We start from the raw sequence: 25,910 nt of genomic DNA, 5'->3' as shown, positions 1-25,910 counted from the left end.
TCTAGATCACCATGATACATTATTTTAAAATCAAAATTAACTTTCATCTTAAAAACTGCCTCCAGAACGTTGTGAACAGTTCAAGAAAATGTGAAGGTGACTTGCCACAGCGCCTCTGCAGGACCTCCAGCACACAGTCTGATTAGTGTAGTTAGTATTTTAAGCTGGAGTACAGAAGACTCAAATCAAATTTTCATTAATATGGCTTATCTTAAAGGATTTGTTTGATATTTGGGAAATACGAGATTCGACTTTCTTGCAGAGAGTAAGATGAGAAGATCAATAACGGTGTTATGCCTGTACCCTAAATATTGCAGCCACAAGACAGTTAGCTTAGCTTAGCATAAAGACTGGGTAACCTAGCTCTGTCTGCCAACATTACAGTGATGTCAAGACTCCAGGAAGTGACTGTGCTAGGCCAAGAAACATATACACATTCAACCCCCCATAAAACCATGTGGGGTTTTTGCATTTTGGTTTTTGTTGGGATCAAACAAACCAGATGTAACATTTATCAGTGAGCTTCAGAGGTTCTAATAGACAGATCTGGTTACCTCTGGACAGAACCAGCTGTTTTCCCATTTCCTGTCTTTATGTTAAGCTAAGTGAAGTGGTATTGATCTTTTCATCTGAATCTCAACAAGAAAGAGCTCACAGTATTGTTGTAAACGTTACTATACATTTGTCATTGTTTTTTAATTCAGTATTTAACTTTTACTCCAGTTCATTGTTCCTCAAGAAATCATATAGAGTGCCTATTTTGTGGACTATCCATAAGAAAATGAAAGTGGCAAAGTTCAGGACAGTCGTCTGGCTTATGCATTTTGTTTTGCACTTTAAAGGGGTGATTTCCAGTTAAATGGACTGTATTCGATCTCTGATATCTTACACATTTGCTTTAAACTATTACATCTAACAGTACATTAATACTCTTTCTATCACTGACATGAAGAATCTACTAAAAAAAGAGACTCCTCTGTTTAACTCACAGATAAAAATGGACATTAAGTCTCTGCTCTTTACTCTTTGTTGTGACTTTCTTTTTCACTTCTGATAAGACTTGAGTCAGCATAGAGCGGTCATAGTATGTCTTTGTCTGATAAGTAATAATAAAAGTAGGCCAGGCCAGAAAGCAGACTGTCCTCAGCTGACACACAGCACAAGGCCTTTTCTCTCTAATTATTAAACCTAAGCCACTGTGATCTCAGAGTGACTGATATTTGTGTTTGTCAAGGCAAACAGTAGCAATCCACATACTCTCTGTAGTGAGCTCTGTGGCTTAGTGTTAATACAAAAGTCACAAAAATATATAGAACATATATATAATAGAAAATAAAATATTTGAATCTGAACTAATAGATGCAGTGCAGTTTTGTGTGTGTGTGTGTGTGTGTGTGTGTGTGAGAGAGAAAGAGAGTTAGACCAAACCAAATTATGATGAAAGAAAAAGAACAATACAGAGATTAACTAACAAAATGGAAACATATGTAGCTCTAAACAGACAGTACACTGTGGCAATTTACCTGACCACAGTGTCTGATACAAAACTGAGGAGAACACTGACTAAGTACAGACTGAATGAGCACAACCCGGCAGTGGACGTAGGCTGGCACAGACAGACCTGGCTGCCCAGAGAGGAGAGGTTCTGTGTTCTGAAAAGGATTTTTTCATGAAGACACGAATAACTTCTCTGCCTCATTCTTCTTCAGCTAAGTCGACTCCACTGTTTTCTCCACCATGCTGCCAAGGATCAGCTTACTGTGAGACCTGCCGACAGAGCGTGAGGACAGCATCTGAGCCGAGGAACCGAGCCGGTCCCAAAGACGGACTGAAACACACCCTCATCTACTTGCTTCCTTAAGCAACACAAGTAATAGGCTTAAGTCTGGGCAGAGACAGGTTATGAAAGTGTGTTCATTTCAGCTTCAGTTATTGTTGTTTGTTGTGAATTGATGGACCACAGAGTTTGTTTGTCTGCTATACTTCGAGGACTATTTGAAGTTTGCTGTCTGTTTAGTTGTGCTCACCACGCTAGAGTGTCCCACTTGGAACTGCTGTGTTTGTGCCACCGTGAGTAAGAAAGTAAGTTGTTTGACAATCGAAAATCAGACAACGTGCAGTACAGACTGTCGTCCGTATGCACGCTCTCTGTGGATAATCAACTGCCCTCCCCCCACACCACCACCACCACCACCACACACACATACACACATCTGGCGATCAGATAACATGGGACACAGCGCCACTCTGCCCTTCGTTATTTACCATCAGATACGTGTGTTTGATAAATTGAATTGGGTGAGTGCAGAGATGCCAGTTGGCGCCATCTTGCTATTGTTTAACCGAAATGCTGTGGTCACATCCGCCATTTGGTTCTCATGTGACGTGACTTCCTCACAAGATCACGTCTGCTATCTTGAATCTCGCAGGGACTTGAGATGATGTCACCTAATAGTGTGAGATTCTATTTTTACCAACAATAAAAATTGTTTCCACTGTTAAGAAATACAACACCACAGGAGCACTTTAAATGATCTAATAAAAGACTAATAAAATACCAAGGTAAAATACTAGATAAAAAGATATAGAAGTAAAAACACAGTTAATATCTGTCCTTTAAAATGGAATGCAAGAGTCCAATACCACTACTGGGAATATAGTTCAGAAAGGGGAAATGTCAACTTAAGTTCCTAGGGTCAGCACAGGAGAAGGGGGTTCCTACAGCAGTTGTCATGATGGCTGCTCTGTTTCTGGTCCTGCTGCCCTTTCTCCTCGTCGAAGTTGCTGCGGCCACTGCGGAGAGGAAACAGGCACCTTCATTTGTGGGTTCACACCAACAACAGCTCACACACACATACAGGCTTAGCTTGCTTGTCTCCCCAAGTCTCCCCACCTCCACGTTCCATCTGGCTTGTCCACGGCGGTCTGTGCAGTACCTCGTCACAGGGTGCTTTTCTTTACTCTAATACTATGCTTTCTCATGTCCTCTCTCCTCCGTGACCTGGAAACTGATCGCCCCCCGCCATCATGGAAGATTTTCCAATCCCTTAAATGCACCTGGAGGAGACGAGGAATGAGGAGGCTCCTGGAGGAGCTTAGAGCGAGGAAACACAAGTGTATCCTATGCGGAAGTTTTTTAACGGACGGCAGTACCCCTTTGATCCAAAGTGTGTATTGATTGGTCAGCTGATCTGATGGGACAGTAAACAGTCGGGCTGTTATTGTAATACAGCTGATCAGGAAAACTACCTGTGGAGAAGGAATGAAAGCACAACAAAAGCTTCTCATAGCCTATTTGTTTATAAAATAAAGATTAATGAATCATGAATCAATCATAAAAACACTCTACTATTTTTCTTTATGAGTCAAAAGGCTTCTCCTTTCTTCTTCTCCGTTTCAGTGCGTCTCAGCTCTTTCAGGAAAATATGCCTATAAAATCATCCTGAGCCTGAAAAGCACGTCAGACTTTTGCAAACTAAATAAGCGACATTTTATTTAAACATATTCTGCAGGCTACAGCTTGTTGTAGATATTTTGAGCAATGGTCAGCACCTCAGTGGAAAAAAGCACACACGAGCCTTTGATGTCTTAAAGCTGAAAACGTTTATTGAAGTACTTGGCCAAGGAGAACTGAAAAAGTGAACATAGAAGTCATCTGCAACTCGGATGCTGTCTCTTTCCATTCTGCCCCCTGAAGGTCTGAGTCTTAGTCTTTAACCCAAGCAGATCAGCCTACAATATGAAAAATTTGTCTAATTGGTTCACTAGTTTCTAAACAGGGAACTGCATTTTACCCGTGTCAGTTCAGGTCACGTTGGATGGAACTTCAGGTCACTGTCAGCACATTCTGGTTTCACATTCCAGATTTACAATCTGTGTTGTCTAGGAAAGCCTCCCCGACCTTGGTGACCATGGCAATGCTGATTTACCCTCTATCAGAGAGGTTTCTGCTTTCCCCAAAACATCACAGACAGCAGGAGCCTCAAGGAGAGGAGAAAATGTCCCCTTCCTGCTTATGTAGAGGATGGAGAAAATAGCCTCTATGAGAAGTAGTTAAAAAACTGACACCCCCCTTATTTTTTTTTAAATATAACGTAAGTAGCAAGTGACTTCATACATTAATCCCCCAGATAATACATTTGGGTTAAATATTGTTGTTACATCTTGTGACAGTAGGTGTCACTATAATACTAGGTCCGGTAAAAAACATCCCACTCAAGCCCGTGTTGGTCATGTCAGGGACAGAATAAAATGGCGCTTGAGTTGGTCACACATCGATAAACTTGTGTCTGTTCCTTACTGCTCCGCAGGTATGTAAAATGTGGTGTAAAACAACTTAAAATGGGTCGACATACTCCCTAAACATTAGATAAGCATTCGACTAGATTTGTGAGTTAAATAAGTGCTCAAAGACTGAGTTTGGACGTAGTTTTGTGTCAAGTGTATTTATCAAGCTAGCATCTATTGTTTACACTGCCTACCTCAAAGTGACTGAGATGCAAGTGTGGAAAGAATAATTTCATTATTAATTTTAATATTTTGGTTTCACCCACATTCTGAAAATAAGTAGGCACAGTTGATTTTCAGTTTCTTTAATGAGGGGAAAGTATTTAGTTTTGATCCCATGAGCTAGAAGTGAAATCACTGAGAATTTGTGGTACTTTATGGCGCCGTAATTTTGATAATGGCAGCCACCAGGTGATGTAGTTCATGTAAACAGACTAACTTGGTGTTAGAGAGAGGAGAAATATGTACATAGGGATGTTTTATTGTGAGTTGTTTCATCATCTGTGCATTTGACATTGCAGTTATGAAATTTAATTGTTTGTTTCATCGTTTTCATGCATTTGACCGTGCATCTATGCAATAGTATTCCATTTATATAAAAGTATTATTAGGGCTAAAAATGCTGGTAGTTGAAACAACTTATTTTAAGTCAGTATAACATTAAACCACACTGTTAGGAGGAGTGGAAACCAGTTGAATGTGAAGTGATGTGTACATGATGTGACTGAAACATGATTGAAATGATAGTAATAACTTAAAAGGGCAGTATCAGTTAAGCGTGGATATATGTTTATTTTGGATACAGAAATACTTTATTGGTTCATGAGGATGATATTGAAGTTGAACATCCTTGAAGGATTGTGGTTTTTAAGAGACAGAATAAAATGGCGCTGGAGTTGGTCACACACCAATAAACTTGTGTCTGTTCCTTACTGCTCCGCAGCCATCCAGGACTGTGTAGCAACATTGCTACTGGCAAAGAATTACAGTGTGACCTCAAGGCCCAGGCTTGACCGAGTGTAACCCAATTTGTAACTCCTAAAGATGGAAAATTCCATAACACAGCTGTTTCTATTGTCCCTTTATGTTGGCTCTGTTCTTGTCTGTTTGTGTCTTATTCTGTGACAGCCAGACGCTGCTGTAGATCTATAATCAAATGTTAAAACATCAGAGCAGTTGGATGAATTAAATTCCTCCGTCCTCATGTCTCTCTCTCTCATCCTCACTGGGAGGAGCTGAGGCGTGAGGAAGAGATGCGAGTGAGGGGAACGAGGAGACACGTTAGCGTAATGAAAAGCACCCAATGGGCTCTTCTCATTTCTCTATTTGGTGCCTCCTCGTCTCCTCTCTCCTCTGTCCTCCTGCCCCTGACCTAGAAATCGATCTCAGCACGTCATGTTTAAGGATGTCTCAATTCCTAAAATGCATCTGGAGGAGAGAGGAGGCACAGGTGTATCCTTTGCGGAAGTCTTTTTGGCACCCGTGACGTATAAAAGAGGCATGACACACAGCTGTTTAAATATATAATATTCAATTAAATATATAAAGGATATATATATATATATATATATATATATATATATATATATATATATATATATATATATTTGTGTGTGTGTTTGTGCACGCATGCATGTTAAATAAAATATAACAATGTATGACATCCGTACATTCTTGTTATATCATATATATTATCACATTGTGATTTGAATTAAAAGTAAATATATAAGTTTCCCTGAAAACTGTTATGCTCATCTGTCAGATCATAAAATACAGCAGTAGACTGTAACAAAACAATGGACAGATGATGCAGTTCTGCCGCATGTTATATTTAATTGACATGATGGCTCTGAAGCAAGGATGTCTTATTTTGTTAAATACCCGTTGCCTCGACTCCTCTCTCCTCCTGTCTCTTCCTTGCCTCGTCCGCTCGCATCTCAGGTGGGAGGGACTAAGACACGAGGAGAGGAGGCGAGGAAAGGAATCGAGGATGTACAAACTGAGAAATGAGAAGAGGGGAATGCTTCCTTTCTAATCTCCTTTAGCATAGGGTACACTTGACCATCCTTTACGAAAGGAAAGGAGATAATTCTGTCTCATAATTCCTTGTGGCAGCAAGCGATCGCTGCAGGTATTTAATAATCCTTCCACTGTAACTCAACTAGGAAATACTGTCAATAAACATTAGTTAATATTAGATCCTAACCGATCCTGTCGGCATGTCTGGAGATTTTAATAATCAATGAAGTTACACTGCTTTCCACTTTTTCTTTCCCTGTACAGTGTTTCCCTGTTGAGCTGCAGTGGAAAGATCATAACAACATCAGGGAATTTGGCATTAAAACAACTGTAATGTTGAAAGACATCTGCTTAAGTTTATTAAATACTTGCAGGTATCACCCACATTAAGAAAGACGCTGTGTGCATTTACACACCAGGCACAGCAATGTAACTTCATAATTAAAATCACTAGACACGCCGTTTCTTCACACGAAAAACGGCAACAAAGTAATGCTTTGACTTTGTTTATCCTGTTATCAAACGAGTTGAACACAGCTTTGGACGGAGGGAACACTGACTCACAGCCTGTATCAAACATAACAATTTTAAAACGCAAACAAGTCAACATTTCATAGTGTTTACTGAGTTGTGTGGTGGTTCTTAAGCTGTTGTATGCACAGAATAATAACAGATCATAATTAGCATATTAATCATAACACAGAAGTCTGTCTTTCAAGAAAAAGGGATATGAGACGTTTTTTGTCAAATGATGTTTTTAATTCATCATGTTTGAAATTTAAGAATGATGGTATGTACAGTAGTAACATGTTATGTCTATCTTTCATACATTTAAGTTTTATTTTTATACAATAATTGGGATTCAGGAGGGTGAGCGTGAGGGTCCATGCATGAGGTATAATTCATTTGCAGTTGTTCACGTTGTATAATGAAAAATCTCATTTTTCAGGGTATTTCCTACAAAGACGTACCATGCAATTCAGCGCGCTTAAGTGTCTGCTTGTTCTATTATCCAACTTGTACAAAGAAAAATTAAACAGGAAAATGACAGCCAGAAACAGAGACAACTCGCCTTCGAAGTAAAAATTGCGCGTTTTGAAGCATGTTGGCTGCATCTCAATTTAAGGTGAGCTACATTAAATAAATAAACAGTCTAAATAATGAACATAATTCTGTGCATAAGAAAATAATATTCTTCAGGGTCACCTGTATGCAGTAAATGTATTGTTTAAATCTATCCTAAAAATAGGCAAATCTGTCACCTTAAGCCTCTTTAAAGGGGACATATTATACACATTTCCAAGTCTGTATTTTCAATCTGGGACTGGTACTGCAATATCTTTGCATGATTTACAGTTCAAAAAACTCCTTATTTATCTTAAACTGACCCTTTTTGCAGCCCCTCAGTTCAGCTTCTGGGTGTTTTTCATTATGCTAGCTCTATACCTCCTCACGTCCTCTCTCCTCCGTGACCCAGAAACCGATCTTCCTCCCCCATCATGGAGGACCTTCCAATCCATTAAATGCACCTTGAGAAGATGAGGAGTGAGGAGCGAAGACGCACCTGGAGGAGCTTTGAGTGAGGAACCACAGGTGTATCCTACGTGGAGGTTTTTTACAGGACGGCAACGCTCATATTTATTCTTATATTAAAGAATACTGAATCATGAATCAATCACAAAAAAACACTCTTGTAACTTTATTACTTTTCTTCATAAGCCAAAAAGCTTCTCCTTTCTTTTTTTCCATTTCAGGTACATCTCAGCTCCTTCAGGAAATATGATGTCACACAGCTGCGTATTTCATTTAAATATATTCTGCAGGCTACAGCTGTTTTTATTGCTCATTTATGTCGGTTTTGTTCTTTCAGTAATTAACAGGTTTAAATTGTCTATTTGTGTCTTATTCTTTGACAGCCAGACGCTGCTATAGATCTATAATCAAATGACAAAACATTGGAGCCGTTATCAGGTGTTTTCCTTTCAGCTATCACAATTTGTAGAAATTATTATGTAACAGTGTAAAGTGTTAATTAATTGTATTAATGAATTTTAAGTTTAAACTTTAAAGTTTAAACTTACTTAATAACTACTACATATTGATAGTTGACCTCGGCATATTTGACAGTTGAGGTGCTGTGGGTCAGGAGTAGCTAGTTGTCGTCTCCTCACAATGATGCCTGAGTGTGGGAGGACGTCCTTTTTGATGAATTAAATTTCTCTGTCCTCACGTCTCTCTCTCACATCCTCGCAAGGAGGAGCTCAGATGCAAGAAAGAGACGCAAGTGAGGGAAGTGAGGAGACACGTTAGCATAATGAAAAGCTCCCTCTGTCTGAAACAAGTCGTTGTAGCTCCTGTCTCTTTAAGGCTCCCCTCCTGATGAGCCTACTCTGTTCTGATTGGATAGCGTCTGGAAGTCTGCCGAAGAGACTACGTAAACAAACAATAGTTTCTCCTTCTATACTCAAAGTGTAAACATCTCCAATACATCTATACATATTCAAGCCCGAATCCGATTCAAAATATGCAAGCAGACAATGTGAACAGCCTGTGGAACAACAACAACCTCAACACAGAACAGACGGCCATTTGTGACCATGTGTGAACAATGTGATATCAGTTTGATGGGTAAGTAGCGGTCACTTTGCAAACAGGCTGAAACCCTGCTTTTTGACTTTCAGGGATCATTCTTATATAAGTTCACCTCCTGTTTTGGAACTTTGATCATGTTTAACTTAGACATCCGACATCATAACAGTATAAAAATAACAGAAAATCACAAAAAGCATGAATTGTCCCCTTTAACGCATGTGATGCATTTAGAGTTTTTGTTTTGCCAGTGGTCATACAATAGCTTAAAACGCCCTCTTTATTACTACTACAGCTATTATTAATTGATCTATACGAGCTGTCAAATATTCTGAATCAGAACAGATTTGAAATTTGCTTCATTCTACATTGTTTAACATCCTACACATCACTCCACTGAGCTCATCATGATCAAATATAGGTATCTTTTACATTGTTTTCTGTGTAAAACATGTTTTTTTTCCCAAACTACATACACAAAAAAGGGCAGGGAGCTGTGAAATGCAAAAAAGTGAGAGAATTTAGTATGCTCAATATGTGCACTGATTTTAAGAACACAGAAAAGGCTCAGATCAGCAAACACTCTGGATTGCTCTTCTACTGGGCTCTTCATACCATCCTAAAAGTCTCAAAGACAATCTACCAGTGGGACAATTCTTAAGCCTGAGGTGATCATGTTCCAGCCAAACTGAGTTTATCTCCAAAGACATGATTAAGAGGTTTAAGAAACATGGGTATAGCAACTTCAAGGTTTTTGGGATGTTCCATCCCCTACATATATTGTCTTCTCTGTATCAATAATGTGAACATCCCATTATTGCTTTGTATGATATACAGTGTTTTCCTGCTTTTTCTCTATTTCTAGAGACATATAAGCATAAACCTCTCGATGCTGCCTGAGGAAGAACACCAAGCTTGAAACGCATTGCAATCCAGAATATCTGCTGATTCATGCCTTTTCTGTTCTTTATGCCATTTAGTGCCTGTATTCATGCACATACCGAGCATATCCAGTTCTCTCACTTTTTTTCTCCTGTACGGTTTTCTGAGTATTTTCACTGACATGTTTGGGAAGCTTTTTCCACTCTTTTCTGTGGTTTGTCAGACTATATACAGTATGTTGTTTGCAGCGATGATTTGTTTTTCTTTGGAACATGAATGTCAAATGCAGAAAGTTATTTATATGTTGTATTATTGTGTGTCATGTGATCCTATGTGGGATGGACCATTTTTTACGTTATTACATGGAAAAAAAGTCAGAATTAATTAAACTTCCAGTTGAACTTACCAAAGGTTATTATACAGTAACCTGACAGTAATCATTACTCTAATTTTCTAATCTATATAAAACACAGACGATGGGAATAAGACAATTACATTTTAATCAACACAGTGTAACAGTTTAACTTTTACATCACATATCTTGTAGCAGTTTAAGTTTTACGCAAATAACAGCTAATTTTAAAAGAACATTTTATTTCCTTGAGTTTCACTTCTGCTGACATCCATGGTCTTCGAAAATACCGATCATCTCCTCAATGCCCAAACAGGTCCGTCTGTATGCCGCAGTTTGACAGTCTGCGTTCGTAGGCCAGTACTCGATCCAGGTTCTCTCACCAAGTACATACTGATACCTGAGGAGAGCAAAGTAAAAATCATTGTATGTTCATGTGGTCAGCTACCTGTAGTGCTCTAGATTTAACTTTTTGGATTGAAATATAAACAGATGAAAAAGCACGACTCCCTCCCTTCCATAAAAGGTAATATAGCAACAAACTAAGCTGCACATGACAGGCAAACCTGATTTTGTGTATGTTTTGGTAATAGAAAGCGGTGAAACAGTTTATTGGAGATGATGTTATGAGGGGGGTGCACACACACAAAGAACACACTTACGATTCCTCCTGGTCATCATAGAAAATATCTTTGGATGTGCCCATGATAAGGTAGGTTTTGTTAGGCTTCAGATCTAAAGCCTTTCTGCAATGTGGATAACTCAGGAACGCGCGCAGCTTACCCTGAGGACCCACATCAGAACTTCCTGTAATTACAATGCAGGAGAAGAGCAAGAAAATGCTTATGGATTAAATGCATAACTAAAGGTGCAGTATGAAACATAACTATTGTATTCTCACATCTTCCAAGTGGAATTATGCTTAAAGCAACAGTTTGACATTTTTGAGAAATGTGCACATTCGCTTCCTGGTGACTCAGATAAGAAGAATGATAACACAATTATATACAGTATGTACGGTGAATATGAAGCTACAGCAGCAGCCAGCCAAGTAAGTGGCTAGCCTGGCTGTGTCCAAAATCTGCCTACTAGCACCTCTAAATTTCTAATTAACATGCATCTCATTTGTTTAATCTGTTCCAAAATTCAAGTGTAAAAGCAATGATTCATCATTTTATGGGGGGGTTGTGTACCAGACTATTTCTTGACCAGGACCAGTAACTTCCTGCAGTCTCCACTAGTTACCTACCAATGCAAGCTAAACTATCCAGCTGCTGGCTGTAGCTTCCTGAGAGTGGTATCAATCATCTAATCTCACTCTTGGCAAGAAAGTAATTTCCCAAATATTCCCCAAAATGTCAAACTAAAATATCTAAGGTAGTGGCAAAAAATGTCACCTATTTTCAGGCACTTTTGTTTCGTTTTGAAGGTTCAAAGCAGATAAATACCCACCTTCCTTGATGACTTCCAGTATCCGCATTGTATAAATGTCGGTGGACCCAACGTATTCAGAGTTTTCCACTCTCACTTTGTACCCTGAGGACAGACAAGATGCAGATGTTAGCTCACGTGCTCCCTTACTTATTTCCTCAATCTTTCACTAACACAAATGCAGTCCATCTACATTCTCTTACCAAAATCAATTGTGCTGGTCGGTGTAGTCTCACATAACTTAGCTGTGCGCTGATGGTTGGTGATTCCTTCTTTCTTCTGCATACTGCAGTTCTCTGGAAACAGACAATGGGCACAAAATAAATACACAACTGATGACCTGATGACCTAAATAAGCACATGTGCATATGTGTGGACAATAGTTGGGAACTTCTTTATCAGAAACATCAGTTTCTTCTACACAGCCATACACTGCTTTCCTGGACCCACAGTCCATGACATCCTGGATAGGCTCCCAGAGCTGCTGCACTCAGTCCCGTCCTTGACCAAACAAGTAATAGTTCATGTGGGGACAAATGATACTGCTCATCAGCAGTCTGAGCTCACCAAAAAGGATTTTAATGACCTCTTCAAGTTAGTTTCAAATTCCTAAGTAGCTGTGGAATGACTTTCTTTATCTCTAGTCCAGTCACCACACTTGCCTGTGGATCAGGGCGTTTCAACAGACTCCTCAGTCACAATATCGGCTTTATTGACAATTTTAATCTGTTCGGGAATCCACACTCTATATTTAAAAGCGATGTGTGCACTGGGAACCTCCACTGGCAGCCCTGCGCCTCTCCTTGCCATGATGGTCCTGATCAATGCACGGTCTATTGGAAATAAGTCATTTATCCTGAATGACTTATTTTGTAGTGAAAGTGTAGACTTTATATTCTTGACTGAAACATGGGAGCAGAATATGGTAGGGCTGCTTGATTATGGCAAAAATCATAATCATGATTATTTTGGTCAATATTGAGGTCACGATTATTTAACACAATTACTCATTGGAAAGAGTTAGACCTCCTTCTGATCAATAACACATTATTTAACCATGGAGCTCCGGGCTGATCTGTTTGTTTCACTGTGCCAATCAGTGGTGGCTGGTGACTCAAAAAATTGGGGAGCGCAGGAGGAAAACCAACATGGAATCTTACAACAAACTGCATCATAATATATCATTGTCCCTCACCTGACAAGATCGGAGGGGTGGGGGGCAATTTTATATGCCGATAAAATAATTTGCTTTCAAAAACAAAAATCCCTGAGTGGTGAAATTTAGCATATACATGTTGTTTCTAAACAAAGAATTACTCATTTTAGCCGTGGAATGGTTTAGAATGTGTCTAACAAATTTTACTAACAAAGTGAAATTCAAATTTATAGTATTTAAAGTCATACAAGAACCACCAGTCAAATGTAAAATTGCACACAAACCCCCAAACTTAGCTAACAAAAAGTCCAAAGCTTGCTGATGTTTCAATAAGGTCAATCTATGAGACTTTAAAGTATCCTTAATGAGTGAAAACTCTTTCATAGTCCATGTTAGTGTAATAGAATGGAAATGTATTCCTGTCTGGTTTAAGCAGGCCTGTAGTGTTTTAGTCTCTTGATTACTCGATAGTCAATCATTGTCTGTGGGTAGCCTTTAAAGGCAGATAGTTGTTTTCGCTTCACTCCCCTGATGCTGAATGCACGCCCCGTCTCGCTGGCCTTCTGCAATTGCTGCAGATCCCTCTGTGGTGACTCGCCTCCCTCAGAAGTGACCCTCTCACTGTCTGCTGTCAGTCCCCATGTGTAGTGGCAGCTTTGGCACCATAAACTCTCTCCTCCCCTGAGCTTGCATACGCTGCCTGATTGGACTGTGGGCCTTGGTCAGCATTTAGCAGCTTCACCTGGGAGCTGCTGCGGCTTTGCCTATAATTGGTGTTAACAATCATTCTTAACAATCTTTGTTAAGAATTGTTTGGTCGGGTCATGCAGCGTTGTGGGCCAGCAGAACCATGACTAGTATTCTTTTAGCTGAGCCATTTTAAGTGTGTGAGTGTGTGTGTGTGCATTGTGAGAGGGGGTTTTTCTTTTCTTTTGTAGTTATCGTTTGTTTATTCACAGTTTTGTTTAGTTCAGTTCATTCATTTGTCTCTACTTTATAGCTTACATAATGATTTCACATAAATAATATTGTTTTCGTGGTTTATTCTGTTTATTTTTTTTCGTTGTGCAAAAACAGGGCTTTTTTTATGTCTGCAATAAATATTGTTTGGTGTAGTTTGTTGTGTTTATTTTGTTCCTAAGTTGCTGGTTAGGTGTTCAATCATCTGACCAACTGATATTGTTTTGGAGAGTGTTTCTTTAGTTTGATTTTGTTTGTTTGTTCATTATTTTCTTTTTCTTTTTTTTCTTGTTTTGTTACACCACTGGCAGGAGGCCCTTTTTCTATAGCTGTTGATAACCAGTGTTAATCGTTTCAACATCAGGGCCACTGTATGGTGTTTTTGTTTGTTTGTTTGGTTGAATACTTTACTGATTTTGTATTCCTTTTTATTTTTCAGAAGCTGAGTGCCCACGGTGGTAGGGTTGGTGATTATAGGTGGTGGTTCCTCCTTTTCTGTGTGCTGTGTTCATCTGAGCATCCCTGGGTTTGACCCTTCACCATTGTGTGTTTGTGTGGATGTGTGTGTACGTGTGATTCGGGGTGACTCTCTTCTGGATACCTCTCCTACCCCCTCTCCACTGGTAAGCCTCAGCCCTGAATAATTCCCCTGCCCCCTTTTTGTGTGATTGCTTTCAGCAATCACACATTGTTCTTCTCAGTCTTTATTCTTATTCCGTCTTCCATACGTTTTTTGCCCCGTTTCAACTGCTACATACTTTGTGCTATAAAAACCATTCAACTGTCAATCTGTGCAACTCATTCATCAGATGTGTGCTTGTATTTTTCTGAAGTGTAACATGTTTCAGCGATTTTATATAATTTTTTAAAACATTAAAATTTATAATGGCAGTCTATGGGACGAACCGTCCAACTGAGTTGGAACCTTGGTCACTTTGACACTCAACTGCTCGGAAGTCCCTTATCGTACAGATGCCATTCAAACTCTAAAAAGTTCACAAAACTTTGAACTTTCAAAGTTATCAGATTGTTTAGTGATATCTTTTGTAGTTTTTCAGCAATTTAAGCCTAAATTCAGGGGTGTTTCAGACTTTTGCAGGTCTCACCAGTGTGTCATGTGATCAGGCACAGTGGAGAGCACAGATCATTTTAGACCAGAAATGGTTTTCTAAACTGCTGTCACTCCCACAATTTTAACTCCTCAAGCACATATCTTGCCTCATTATGTTGCCACAAGCCTCCTCTCTCTCAAAATGTAAATACATTTCACATAGGACTTATAGTTTTTGAGATCTGAATCTTAATTGATAGAGAGTCCCTGTCATGTTCTCATTGACTGCAATACAGTCTGCAGGATGTGTGTCTCCCTTCACTGCAGTTCCTTAAACTTACAGATTCTCTCTTCCTTCAAACACTTTTTACACATATCATTCATTCTCATGTTAAACTAGTCTTGCTTTCACTAATGATGTACACATCTCTGGGCTTCAAGCTCTAGTTTGAGACAAATACATTTTCATCATCAAAATGGAGATTTTTTCCCCTCATTACTAGGAATGTCTGTTGGCTCAGTGGTTTAGAACACTGCTCTCATAATCAACTGTCCTTTAGATGACAAGGTTGTGTGTTCAATACCTGCTCTCTGCAGTGCCACTCATAATATTGCTGTCATGTACAAAGTTGCTTTCCATCTCTATCATGTACCATAAGTCAATTCCTCTCTAGCTTACTTTAACATTATAACCTAAAGTGTGGATTGCTATCCTTGTTAAATACATCTTTTCCACTCTTACTGATCCAATCTGAGTAGTCCAGTGGTTTAAGCTCATGTCACTTCTCAACTCTTTTTAGATCCAAAGGTTGTGAGTTCGAGCCCCACTTAGGGCAGAGCTCAGTAGAGTTGAAGGATGAAAGAGTCCAGGTGATGTCAATCTGCTTAATGAACTGAGCTGAATTGCTTTTTTGTCAATTTCACGCAATTGACAGACTAAATAGCAGAATCTGGCCTGACATTACTGTGTGATATGTTAGCTCAGTCCATAGCATCGCTGTCTTACAAACATGAGGGTGTAGGTTCAGTTCCACCCATTGCTGATTTTAATCTTGGTAGATTTTTCAATTGTGTTCAGCTTCCAGTTATGCAATCTAAATTTGCTTTCAGCAATCACACACAATTTCAACAGAAATTGCATTTTCTAGTTATTCTTATTCTTCCGAATGTTTTTTGCAAGCTTTCAACTCCTCTATACTTTGAGCGATAGAAACCATTCAAATATCAAAATGTTCAGCTCTTTCAGGACATGTGAGCTATTACTTTCCATCTTTCTATCATAATCCAATGATTCTATATAATTTTTTTTAATATTAAAATTTATAATGGAAAGTGGGAGGAACGTTTGAAAGCTAATATCTCAAAAACTAAAAGTGGTATAACGTTGATTTTTGAAGTACAGGTGTCCCATCTGTAAATACTTAACATATTAAAACATGGTACCAATAGCGCCACGATGTGGTCAGTTATTAAATGTTTTATGTTTTGGCTAATAACTCATGAACGATAAGATCTATCAAAAAAATATGGTCAGGATGTTCCTTGGATGATGCTGATTAGACTGATATAGGCCACGCTCATTTGCGCATATAAATTTATTCCGCCATTTTGTTTTTTTCAAGAAACATATGTTTTGCTTCTGTTGGCACATATTTCATCCAGTCTTCATGAAACTTGGTACATACCATGTTTAGAGGACCCCGAATACAACTTCATTTGTTTTCAGATACCACTTACAGTTTGTCTGTTATTGGTAAGCAAACTTTTGAAGGTCTGGCCTAATGCACTTAATGGTCAATAACTCCTCAATACTGAGTCTAGATTGCGACCAAATTTAGGGATGTTGTACACAAGGTGACCTTACAGAAGTGTGTAACATTTCATAAGTTTCTGCCAAAAGGGGGCGCTAATGAAACGAAACTTGGTACACAGGTTTTCCATGAGAATCTGCACGACATACTGAATCATGGCACCAATAGTCCCACCTTGTGGTCATAAATAAAACACCACCATACTACTTATTAACTACCAAATCTCTTAAATGTAACATGCCATGATAATCAAATTGTATTTGTACAGATGGAGATCCTGAACAAGTGTTTAGTATTTTCAGCAATGCTTTGTGATTCCTTTCAGTTTCAGCATTCACACACATTTTCCGCAGGAAATGCATTTCTAGTTATTCTTTTTTTACTAATTTTTGCTAATGTTACAATAAAGAATTATTGATGGTTGTAATCACGTCTCTTGCTTCTTAGTGTAATGAACCTGATTGCCTTTTTGGGTTATTGGCACTGGTCTTAGGTAACATTTGTCCCTGAAAAACCTCCATGGTGGCGTAGTTGGATTCCTTTGATTACACTGGTTAGTGCCCTACATACTATTCTCTTGCCACATTAGCATCATTATACTAAGCATGATAGCAAGCTGACATTAGAGTCGCTAGTGTGGCTGTTGTTTAATCTTCTGTCGGCGTCAAGTCCTCCATCTTTACTCAGGTGCAATACTAAATCGCTGCAGTTTACAGACAAAGCAGAATGATCACCCCCAAACCACTGATCAAGATATGCTTTACCTCTTTGAAGCACATTGTTCGTGTTGTGTTTATGTGTTTCTTTTAGAAGAATTTTAGGTGTATGGTTTGCTTAGGTATGCTTGCTGTAGACAGATTTGATCATCCATGAGACTTCATCCTGCTTACCTTCAGCACATGTGCATTCAGTATTTTTGCAGAGCCTCAAAAGCTTGCCAGCTGTCCTCTGTGGATGGTAGAATTTCACACAACGTGTCTCTGCAATGAGAAAGAAAGATATTTAAAAATTAAAGCTGCAAGCAGCGATGAACGGGCCCTCGCGCCTCTATGCACGTTGGGCCACGACGCAATCGAAGGTCTTCTGTCACGGGCATGTAGATGTCTTCAGACATCTACGGGCTGTTTTCAGACAATGCAAGAAGGAGATAAACATCACTTCCTTTGTCCACTGTTTTGCCTGCTGCTGGGGCTGCTTTGCTGAAATTTTGTAGGGGGCGCTATTCAGCCAGTTTGCATCACTGATGGAATATTGTCATGTAGACGTGTTCAGGCCAGGACTCTTATCAAACGTGTAAAGTTTGGTGCAGACTGGAGCATGTACAATAAAGTTATAGCAACTTCCTCTGTCATGGCGAAGCATCAAATCTCAATGGTGCTTGGACTTATAGTTTAGACATCAGAACCATTTGTTTGACACAAAGTCCATGCCTAGAGATTGCCACCCCATTGGTTTACATTGTTAGGTGTGATGTGGCACTACAACTTTCAGGGCTTACAATATCTGAACCGTCCGAGTTATTACAAAGTTTTTAACAACTTTTGTTCAGCACAGTGTCATAAGTCATGTATTGAAGTTTGAAGCTGATACCATTAACGCCCTAGGAGGAGATAGCGTTTCTTGGGGGTCCAAAATTGGCGCAAAGTTGTACTTTGATGGGTATATTGCGGACTTCCTGTTGGATTTAGGTTAGGGGTGTTACATATGATTTGTAGGTCTTGATGAGAGGAATAATTGAGTTTTGGTTGGATCTCTCTACGACATTCCTACGGGCCGTGGCAGCCATATTAGATACATAGGTGGCGCCATAGAGCACCTTGTGGCACTTTGGGGGATAATTTTTACATTTTATCAAATTTTTCACCAGACCTGATGTGTGTGCCAAATTTGGTGAGTTTTTGAGCATGTTTAGGGGGTCAAATTAAGGGTTGAAGTGGCGTAATAATACAGAAAGAAGAAGAAGAAGAAAGAAACAACACACGAAATACAATAGGGTCTTCGCCCCTTTGGGGCTCAGGCCCTAATAAGAAAGAAACAAACACATGAAATACAATAGGGTCTTCGCCCTTTGGGGCTGAGGCCCTAAATATTTTGTGCTGATTGCAGTACATCACAAAATGAACATAAAATACTTTGGGAATCTAATAATGTCTGCTTATTCATCCTGTTAATAACTCGGAACATTTATCAGCAGCAAAGAAAAATCATGAAGCTCACAGAGGCAGCATATAGTATAAGTGTCTTTGAGACTCACGTTCATAGTATTCATAGACAGACACAGCAGCTGGTTGTAAGACGCCCACTTTCAGCTTCTGATGAATCCTAAAAGCAATCTCCTCTGGACGTTCACGAGAAACCTATGGAGAGATGTAAGACAGAGGTGAGACAGAGATAAATAGAACAAGGCAGAGAGAAAAGGGGTAGAGGGAGGTAATACTGATGCCTTGCCTTGTCCAGGTAGATGATGAGTGAGCCTCTTTCTGACAGGACCGTGTTCATCTCATATTTTGCAATAGTGCGGGCATGTCCTTTGGACAACTACACACACAAACATACACACAAACATGATAAGACAACTTTCTAGACCATAAAACACATCTCTATATGGGTATGTGCATATCTGTAAAGACTCTTACTGAATCGAGGTCTTTTGTGTTAACGGTGAAGCCAGTTAGCAAGCCAATATCCAAGATTGACATTTTTGCATCACGCTCCTTGTCCTTAAAGCTGAACACAGAAAATGGACAGAATATTTTAAAAAACAGAATAAAAAAGATGGAGAGAAAGAAAGTGAAGGGAAGCTTTTTTAATCAAATATCAAATCAAATACAGACATGGCTGAAAATATTGGTATCTTCCATCTTAAAAAAAAACCAACTTATTTTTCTCTGTATTAAGGTGAAACTGACAGGAGTATATAGTATCCATCATTCGTTATTTGACATTGAATATAACTGAAACTTTGCTTTTGATTTACAACTTAACATATTATTTAATACAATAAAACAAATGAAAATGACATGGCCAAAAATATTGGTACCCTTAACTTAATATTTTGTAACACAGCCTTTGGAGGCAAAAACTGCAGTCAAGCGCTTTCTGTAACTCTGTATAAGGTTTCTGCATTTCTCCACCAGTAGTTCAGCCCACTCTTCTTGAGCAAACTGCTCCAGTTCTCTTAGGTTTGATGGGTGCCGTCTCCCAACTACAAGTTTTTGCTCTTTCCACAGATGTTCAATAGGATTAAGATCAGGACTCATAGCAGGCCACTTCAGAACGGTCCAACATTTTCCTCTCATCCACTCTTGGGTGCTTTTGGATGTATGTTTGGAGTCATTATCCTGCTGGAAGACCCATAACCTGCGACTAAGATACAGCTTTCCGACACTGGGCTGTGTGTTTCACCCCAAAATGCTGTGATAGTAGGGATGTGCAGAGAGCCCAGTATTTGTATTTATATTTGTTGAGTTCTCAATCTCAATCTCAATCAAAACACTGTTCAAGGTGAGTGGTGCATTATTTTACTAAAATGAAAGGGTACCAATAATTTTGGCCACGTCTGTATCTTTAAAGATTTCAGATGTTTCAAAAAACATTTTAAATTAGGAGAAAGAAGCAAGAAAAGTGTGAGGTGAGGGTTGATAATGAAGAAATAAATCAGGGACTCGAGGGGCAGGGCGATTAAAAATCATTGCTGATTTTGCCCTTCTTCTGCATCCTGCATGCAATTAAAAATTATGGTAAAACTGAGTGTAAGTAAACTTTTTTCATGAAGTGCCTTTCAAAACCAGAGTTACAAGGTGCTGTACAATGCAAACAATTGAGAGAAAAATAAAATAGAATAAAAAGAAAAAAAAAAAGTTTAACAACACGTAATATCAATATAAAAACAATAAACCATAAAAACTACGCGGAAGTCAGATACAACTAAAGCTGCAAGCAGCGTTGAACTGGCCTTCGCGCCCTTGCACACGTCGGGCCGCGGCGCAATCGAAGGGCTTCTGTGACAGGCATGTAGATGTCTTCAGACCCAGGCTGTTTTCAGACAGTGCAAGAAGGAGATAAACATCGCTTCCTTTGTCCACTGTTTTGCCCACTGTTGGGGCTGCTTTACTGAAATTTCGTAGGGGGCGCTATTCAGCCAGTTTGCATCACTGATGGAATATTGTCATGTACACGTGTTCAGGCCGAGAGTCTTATCAAACATGTAAAGTTTGGTGCAGATTGGAGCATTTACAATAAAGTTATAGCAACTTCCTCTGTCATGGTGAAACATCAAATCTCAACGGTGTGAGGATGAGAATTTTCTGCAGGGTGAGACATGGCTGCCTTGCTCACACCTGTGTCATAAAAATCATGCAAGTTTTGTGCCCATTCACTTGAATTTCAATTAGTAAATTGTAAACCCTTGATGAGTTGTGTGTAAAACAAATTAATTTCCTAATTTTCATCAAGTCTATTTTTAGGAATGTAAAGACTTTTAACTAGGGATGCACAACATTGGATTTTTGCCGATATCCGATATGCTGATGTTTCCAACTCATTGTGGCCGATTGCCGATGCCGATATATGCACATATTTTTACCAGCTGGCTGAGGAGGCTATTATGCATGCAAGCATAGATCATACTATGATCAAGAAAGACAAGATATGAAGGAAGAACTTAGGAAGACTGGAGTTCAGTAGCTCAGCATTAAAGTTCTTCGCTCATATAGGCTATAGTCTTTCTTGATCATTGGTACAATATATGATTGCATGTGTAATAGTCTCCTCAGCCAAGTGGAAAAAATATGTGCATATATCAACATCGGCAACTGGCAAAAATGAAAAAGTAATTATGTTAAATAATCATGATCTCAATATTGAACAAAAAAATTGTGATTATGATTTTTGCCATAATCGAGCACTAAAAACAACATAAATTGTGATTTACATACATACACACACACAGAGTTTAAATATGTATGTGGTAAATTGTAAATATGTATGTAATTGTTTTCTTTAAGAAACTGTTACTTGAACATTTTTCAGTGTGCTCCTAAAGTTATATGTGTGCTCCTAATTTTTTTCCATTTAGGAGCACATGTACTCCTTGAAAAAAAAGTAAGGATTGAACACTGCTGTCACATGTGTAGAAACATTAAGTAACTGGAGTGTGGCGCAGTCCAAGGCCTTCTGTCACAGGCATGTAGATGTTTTCAGACTTGGGCTGACAGGTCTTACTTTACCCATCCCCCCCCTCCCATTCTCTCTCTCTCTCCCTCTCAGCTGGAGAGAAGGATTTCAGAATACTCTTCTTGTGAAATATCCTCATAAATCCCATGACTATGGCCAAATCCTACATGAAAATCACATTTTTTTGTAGGAATTTTCGTCACAAATCCATTGATACAGGTTTGAAAGTGGTCGGACTTATAGTTTAGATGTCAGATGCCCCAGTTTGGCACAAAGTCCATGCCCAGAGATTGCCTCCCCATTGGTTTACATTGTAAGGTGTGATGTCGCACTCCAACTTTCAGGGCTTACTAGATCTAAACCGTTTGAGTTATTACAAAGTTTTTAATGACTTTTGTTCAGCACAGTGTGATAAGTCATGTATTAAAGTTTGAAGCCGATACCATTAACGCCCTAGGAGGAGATAGCGTTTATTCAAGGTCCAAAATTGGCACAAAGTTGTACTTTGAAATTGAGATTGCAGACTTCCTGTTGGATTTAGGTCAGGGGTGTCAGTGTATGATTTGTAGGGCTTGATGAGACGAATAATTGAGTTTGGTTTGATCTCTCTACGACATTCCTACGGGCCGTGGCGGCCGTTTTAGATACATAGGTGGCGCTCTCGAGCACATTTTGGCACTTTGGGGCTTAATTTTTACATTTTATCAAATATTTCACCAGACCTGATGTGCGTGCCAAATTTGGTGATTTTTTGAGCATGTTTAGGGGGTCAAATTTAGGGTTGAAGTGGCATGTTAATAAAGAAAGAATAATAAGAAAGAAACAAACACACGAAAAACAATAGGGTCTTCGCCCTTTGGGCTCAGGCCCTAACAATAAAAACAATGAAAGCAACACAGAGAGCAATCACACATTACGAGATAAAGTGCTTATGAAACAGGTGAGTTTTTAAGAGCTTCTTAAAACTACTGACTCAGCGTTTTTTATCACTAGGGGAAGATGGTTCCAGAGGGTGGAGGCCATAACTGCAAAAGCATGGTCACCCTTGGTCTTCAGCCTAGCTTTCAGGACAGCCAGAGGGCATTGGCAAGTAGACCTCAGTGATCTCACTGTGGCCTGGGGACACAATAATTCAGAGATATAAAGTGGGGCCAGCCTGTGTAGTGCTTTATATGTAATTAAAAGAATTTTAAAATCAATTCTGCATTCTATTTGTAACCAATGTAGGTTGACCAACACTAGTGTGATGTGTGCCCTAGGTTGTGTATTAGTTAGCAGTCTGGCAGCCGCATTTTGGACCAACTGGAGCCGAGACACAGAAGAGCGACTCAGGGTTGTGAACAGTGCATTACAATAATCAAGACGGGAGGACACAAAAGCATGAATTATTTTTTTCCAGATCTTGATAGGATAATATGGCTTTTATTTTTGCAATGTTTCTTAGATGGAAGAAACAGGATTGGAACACTTTCTTTATGTGACAGAAAGTGTTCCAATCCTCAAAGTTTTTTTAGGCTTGCTTAACATTTACTGCTAATGGGCGGATACACTGCTGTACTTTTTCATTGTCTTCCAGGACCTGTATAAGTTGTTTATACACTACTTTCTCCAAGACCTTGGAAATAAAAGGAAGTTTGGATATCTGTCTGTAGTTATTGGGCAGCAATGGGTCGAGGCTTGGCTTTTTTAAGAGTGACTGAACAATTGCATGCTTAAAATAATCAGGCACACAGCCAGAGCTAAGAGAGCTATTTACAATGGAAAGTAAGAATGGTCCTAATGAAGAAAAAACATCTTTAAAACGAAAAGTTGGAACAATATCAAGAGAGCTAGAATAGGGGCACGTTTGGGAGACAATGGCTGTGAGATCTTCCAATGATATTGGGCTAAACTTGCACAATAATGAAGCATGAGCTTGACAGCCTTCTTAGTGGTATGAGAAGGCAATATTGACCTTATATCGGTGACCTTGTCTACAAAAAAAGATAAAAACATTTCACAGTCAGTATTTGAAAAGACAGGTGGAGGGGCAGGGTTCACTAATCTATTGATAGCGTTAAATAAAGCTCTGGGATTATTTTTGTTGCAATCAATTAGATTAGAAAAATAAGCAGTACTTGCCTCTTTCACCTTCTTATTAAAAGATGAAAGTAGTTCTGTCATGTGAATAAAATGAGCCTCAAGTATAGTGTTTTTCCACCTCTACTCAACCTTTCTGCACTCTGTTTTAAGACAGCGTATGTTGTCATTCATCCAAGGGGATGAGTTAGCTGTATATGTAATTGTTTTGTTTTTAAGTGGAGCAACAACATCTAGGGTTGACAAACAGGTTATTAAAGGAGCAGACTAAATCGTTGGTCTGAGCAGGCAAAACCATACCCTTACTGAGATCTGCAAAGACAGAGCCAAATTTGTCTGCAGAATGGCTGTTGAGAGTGTGAGAATGGGTTGTGCATTTGATGGATTGGGTGTCAGCATTGAAAACAATATCAAAAATAATACATTTGTGGTCGGACACAAAAAAGTCATCAATGCATATGCTATTAAGATTCAGACCCAAGATAAAAACCAAATCAAGAGTGTGACCATGATTGTGGGTTGGCCCTGATACATGTTGCATTAATTTTAAAAACTGCATTGTACTTAAGAATTCAGCGGCAAATTTATCTGATGCATCATCAACATGAAAATTGAAATCACTGACTATGAGAACTTTGGCAAGTCTAACAACCACAGAGGATAACAACTTAGCAAATTCAATTAGGAAGCCATTAATTGGGCCAGGTGGGCGGTAAATGAACACAAAGTAAAAAGGATTAGTCATGTACGCCTCAAAAGCGTTGAACTCGCCTATGTCCACAGAGCGGCATAAACTGTTTGGAAAAAACAGCAGCCAAGGCTCCTCCTCAACCAGATATGTGCCCCCGGAACCAGCTCTCGCTCGGAGGAATGGCCACCCGCTTCGGCTGCAGGACTCTCTGGGTGGGCAGTGCCAGTGTGCATTTAAGGCAGCTAAGGAAGGGTGGTAGTAGAGGCCGAGATCAGTTGTGACATCAGTGAGGAGAGCGATCGAGCCGCCTGGGCGATAAGGCTAGAGGACTGCATATGGGAGATATGCTTTGCCTGGGCGGTGATGATTGAGATAAAGCTGTCAACCAGCTGATCCTTTTTTCAAAGTTCTGTCTTCAGGGGGTAGATATTCTACAATAACTAAAAGTATATTAAAATATATATGGCATAAAACTGGTTCAAAACTAGATAAAAAGGCAATTTCTGACACAGCTTCTGGCGGGTGAGCGACAAAGGAGAGCAACAGAAAGAGCAGGGAAGAAGTGAAATAATGAAGGACCATAGCTTGTTAGAAAATGTTCTGTATAAAGCCATGTTGCTGAAACACAAGTCAGTGTTACGTCTTGATTGTACTCACAAAACTTCTATTTTCAGCTTGTATATCTTCTCATCATCTTCCATTTTCTCTGGAGGAGCAAACAGTAGATGTAGTATTTGGTTTATTAGTATTTTATATAGTTTTTCTCATTAAAGAAAAAAACTTAAGGAACACAAAAAGCAACAAATAAAGACTAATATATAAAGTGGAAGAGACAGAATTACCTGGGACGAGCTGCACAGACAGGTTAAACTGTTGACAGTCACTCTCCTTTTCTTTAGGCAGAGCGTAATACAGTGACACCATCTGTCACATAGACAAAAGTGCATTTTAATATTGCATTCATTGTGATAAATGAAATTAAATAATCTGGAATTCCAAAGGGACACATCGATACACAACAGATGATCCGAACAAAAATATTGTTTTTTTACTTACTTTCAGCGTTGCTTCTCCGGTGCCCACAGCAGTCACTTTCACATTTTGGTTTATACCATTGAACTGTTGTGATTTAAATAAAGACACAAACACACGCACGGGTCAGCGGGGGAAACACGCAAAGAGCAGAATGCATGATGGTATGATATGTGTGTTTGTGCATGATGAGTGTGTGTCTCACTTTAGATGTTCTGGTGGCATAGTGGTTCTCCTTGTTGAAGTTGAACTGGTCAGGCTTTGGCTTGCCTGGCAATAGGATGTCGACATTCAGATTATACTGTGGTTCTTGTGCATTTGCCCAGTACTCAGTTATGGCCTGATACACTATTATGGTAGCCTGGAGGGAAAAAGAGTGGGTGGGGGGCAAAAGA

General features: G+C 39.2%; 1 protein-coding gene across 2 annotated transcripts in view; it reads right to left on the bottom strand.

Annotated features, from left to right (window-relative positions):
• LOC121888667 (complement C3-like) overlaps positions 1–25,910 on the bottom strand; it is a 59,300-nt gene that overhangs the window by 1,879 nt on the left and 31,511 nt on the right. For both annotated transcript variants that reach the window (XM_042400258.1, XM_042400259.1), the window contains 12 exons: positions 25,721–25,876; positions 25,540–25,602; positions 25,326–25,407; positions 25,141–25,189; positions 19,175–19,265; positions 18,987–19,076; positions 18,793–18,895; positions 17,429–17,518; positions 11,764–11,856; positions 11,582–11,665; positions 10,792–10,936; positions 10,389–10,529 (listed from right to left, as the gene is read on the bottom strand). In XM_042400258.1, the coding sequence (XP_042256192.1) occupies positions 10,389–10,529; positions 10,792–10,936; positions 11,582–11,665; positions 11,764–11,856; positions 17,429–17,518; positions 18,793–18,895; positions 18,987–19,076; positions 19,175–19,265; positions 25,141–25,189; positions 25,326–25,407; positions 25,540–25,602; positions 25,721–25,876 (1,187 nt within the window). The remainder of the gene's footprint in view (positions 1–10,388; positions 10,530–10,791; positions 10,937–11,581; positions 11,666–11,763; positions 11,857–17,428; positions 17,519–18,792; positions 18,896–18,986; positions 19,077–19,174; positions 19,266–25,140; positions 25,190–25,325; positions 25,408–25,539; positions 25,603–25,720; positions 25,877–25,910) is intronic.

The sequence above is a fragment of the Thunnus maccoyii genome, chromosome 2 (assembly GCF_910596095.1).
Source record: "Thunnus maccoyii chromosome 2, fThuMac1.1, whole genome shotgun sequence".
NCBI classification, from domain to species: domain Eukaryota; kingdom Metazoa; phylum Chordata; class Actinopteri; order Scombriformes; family Scombridae; genus Thunnus; species Thunnus maccoyii.
This window is presented reverse-complemented; position numbering and strand designations above follow the sequence as displayed.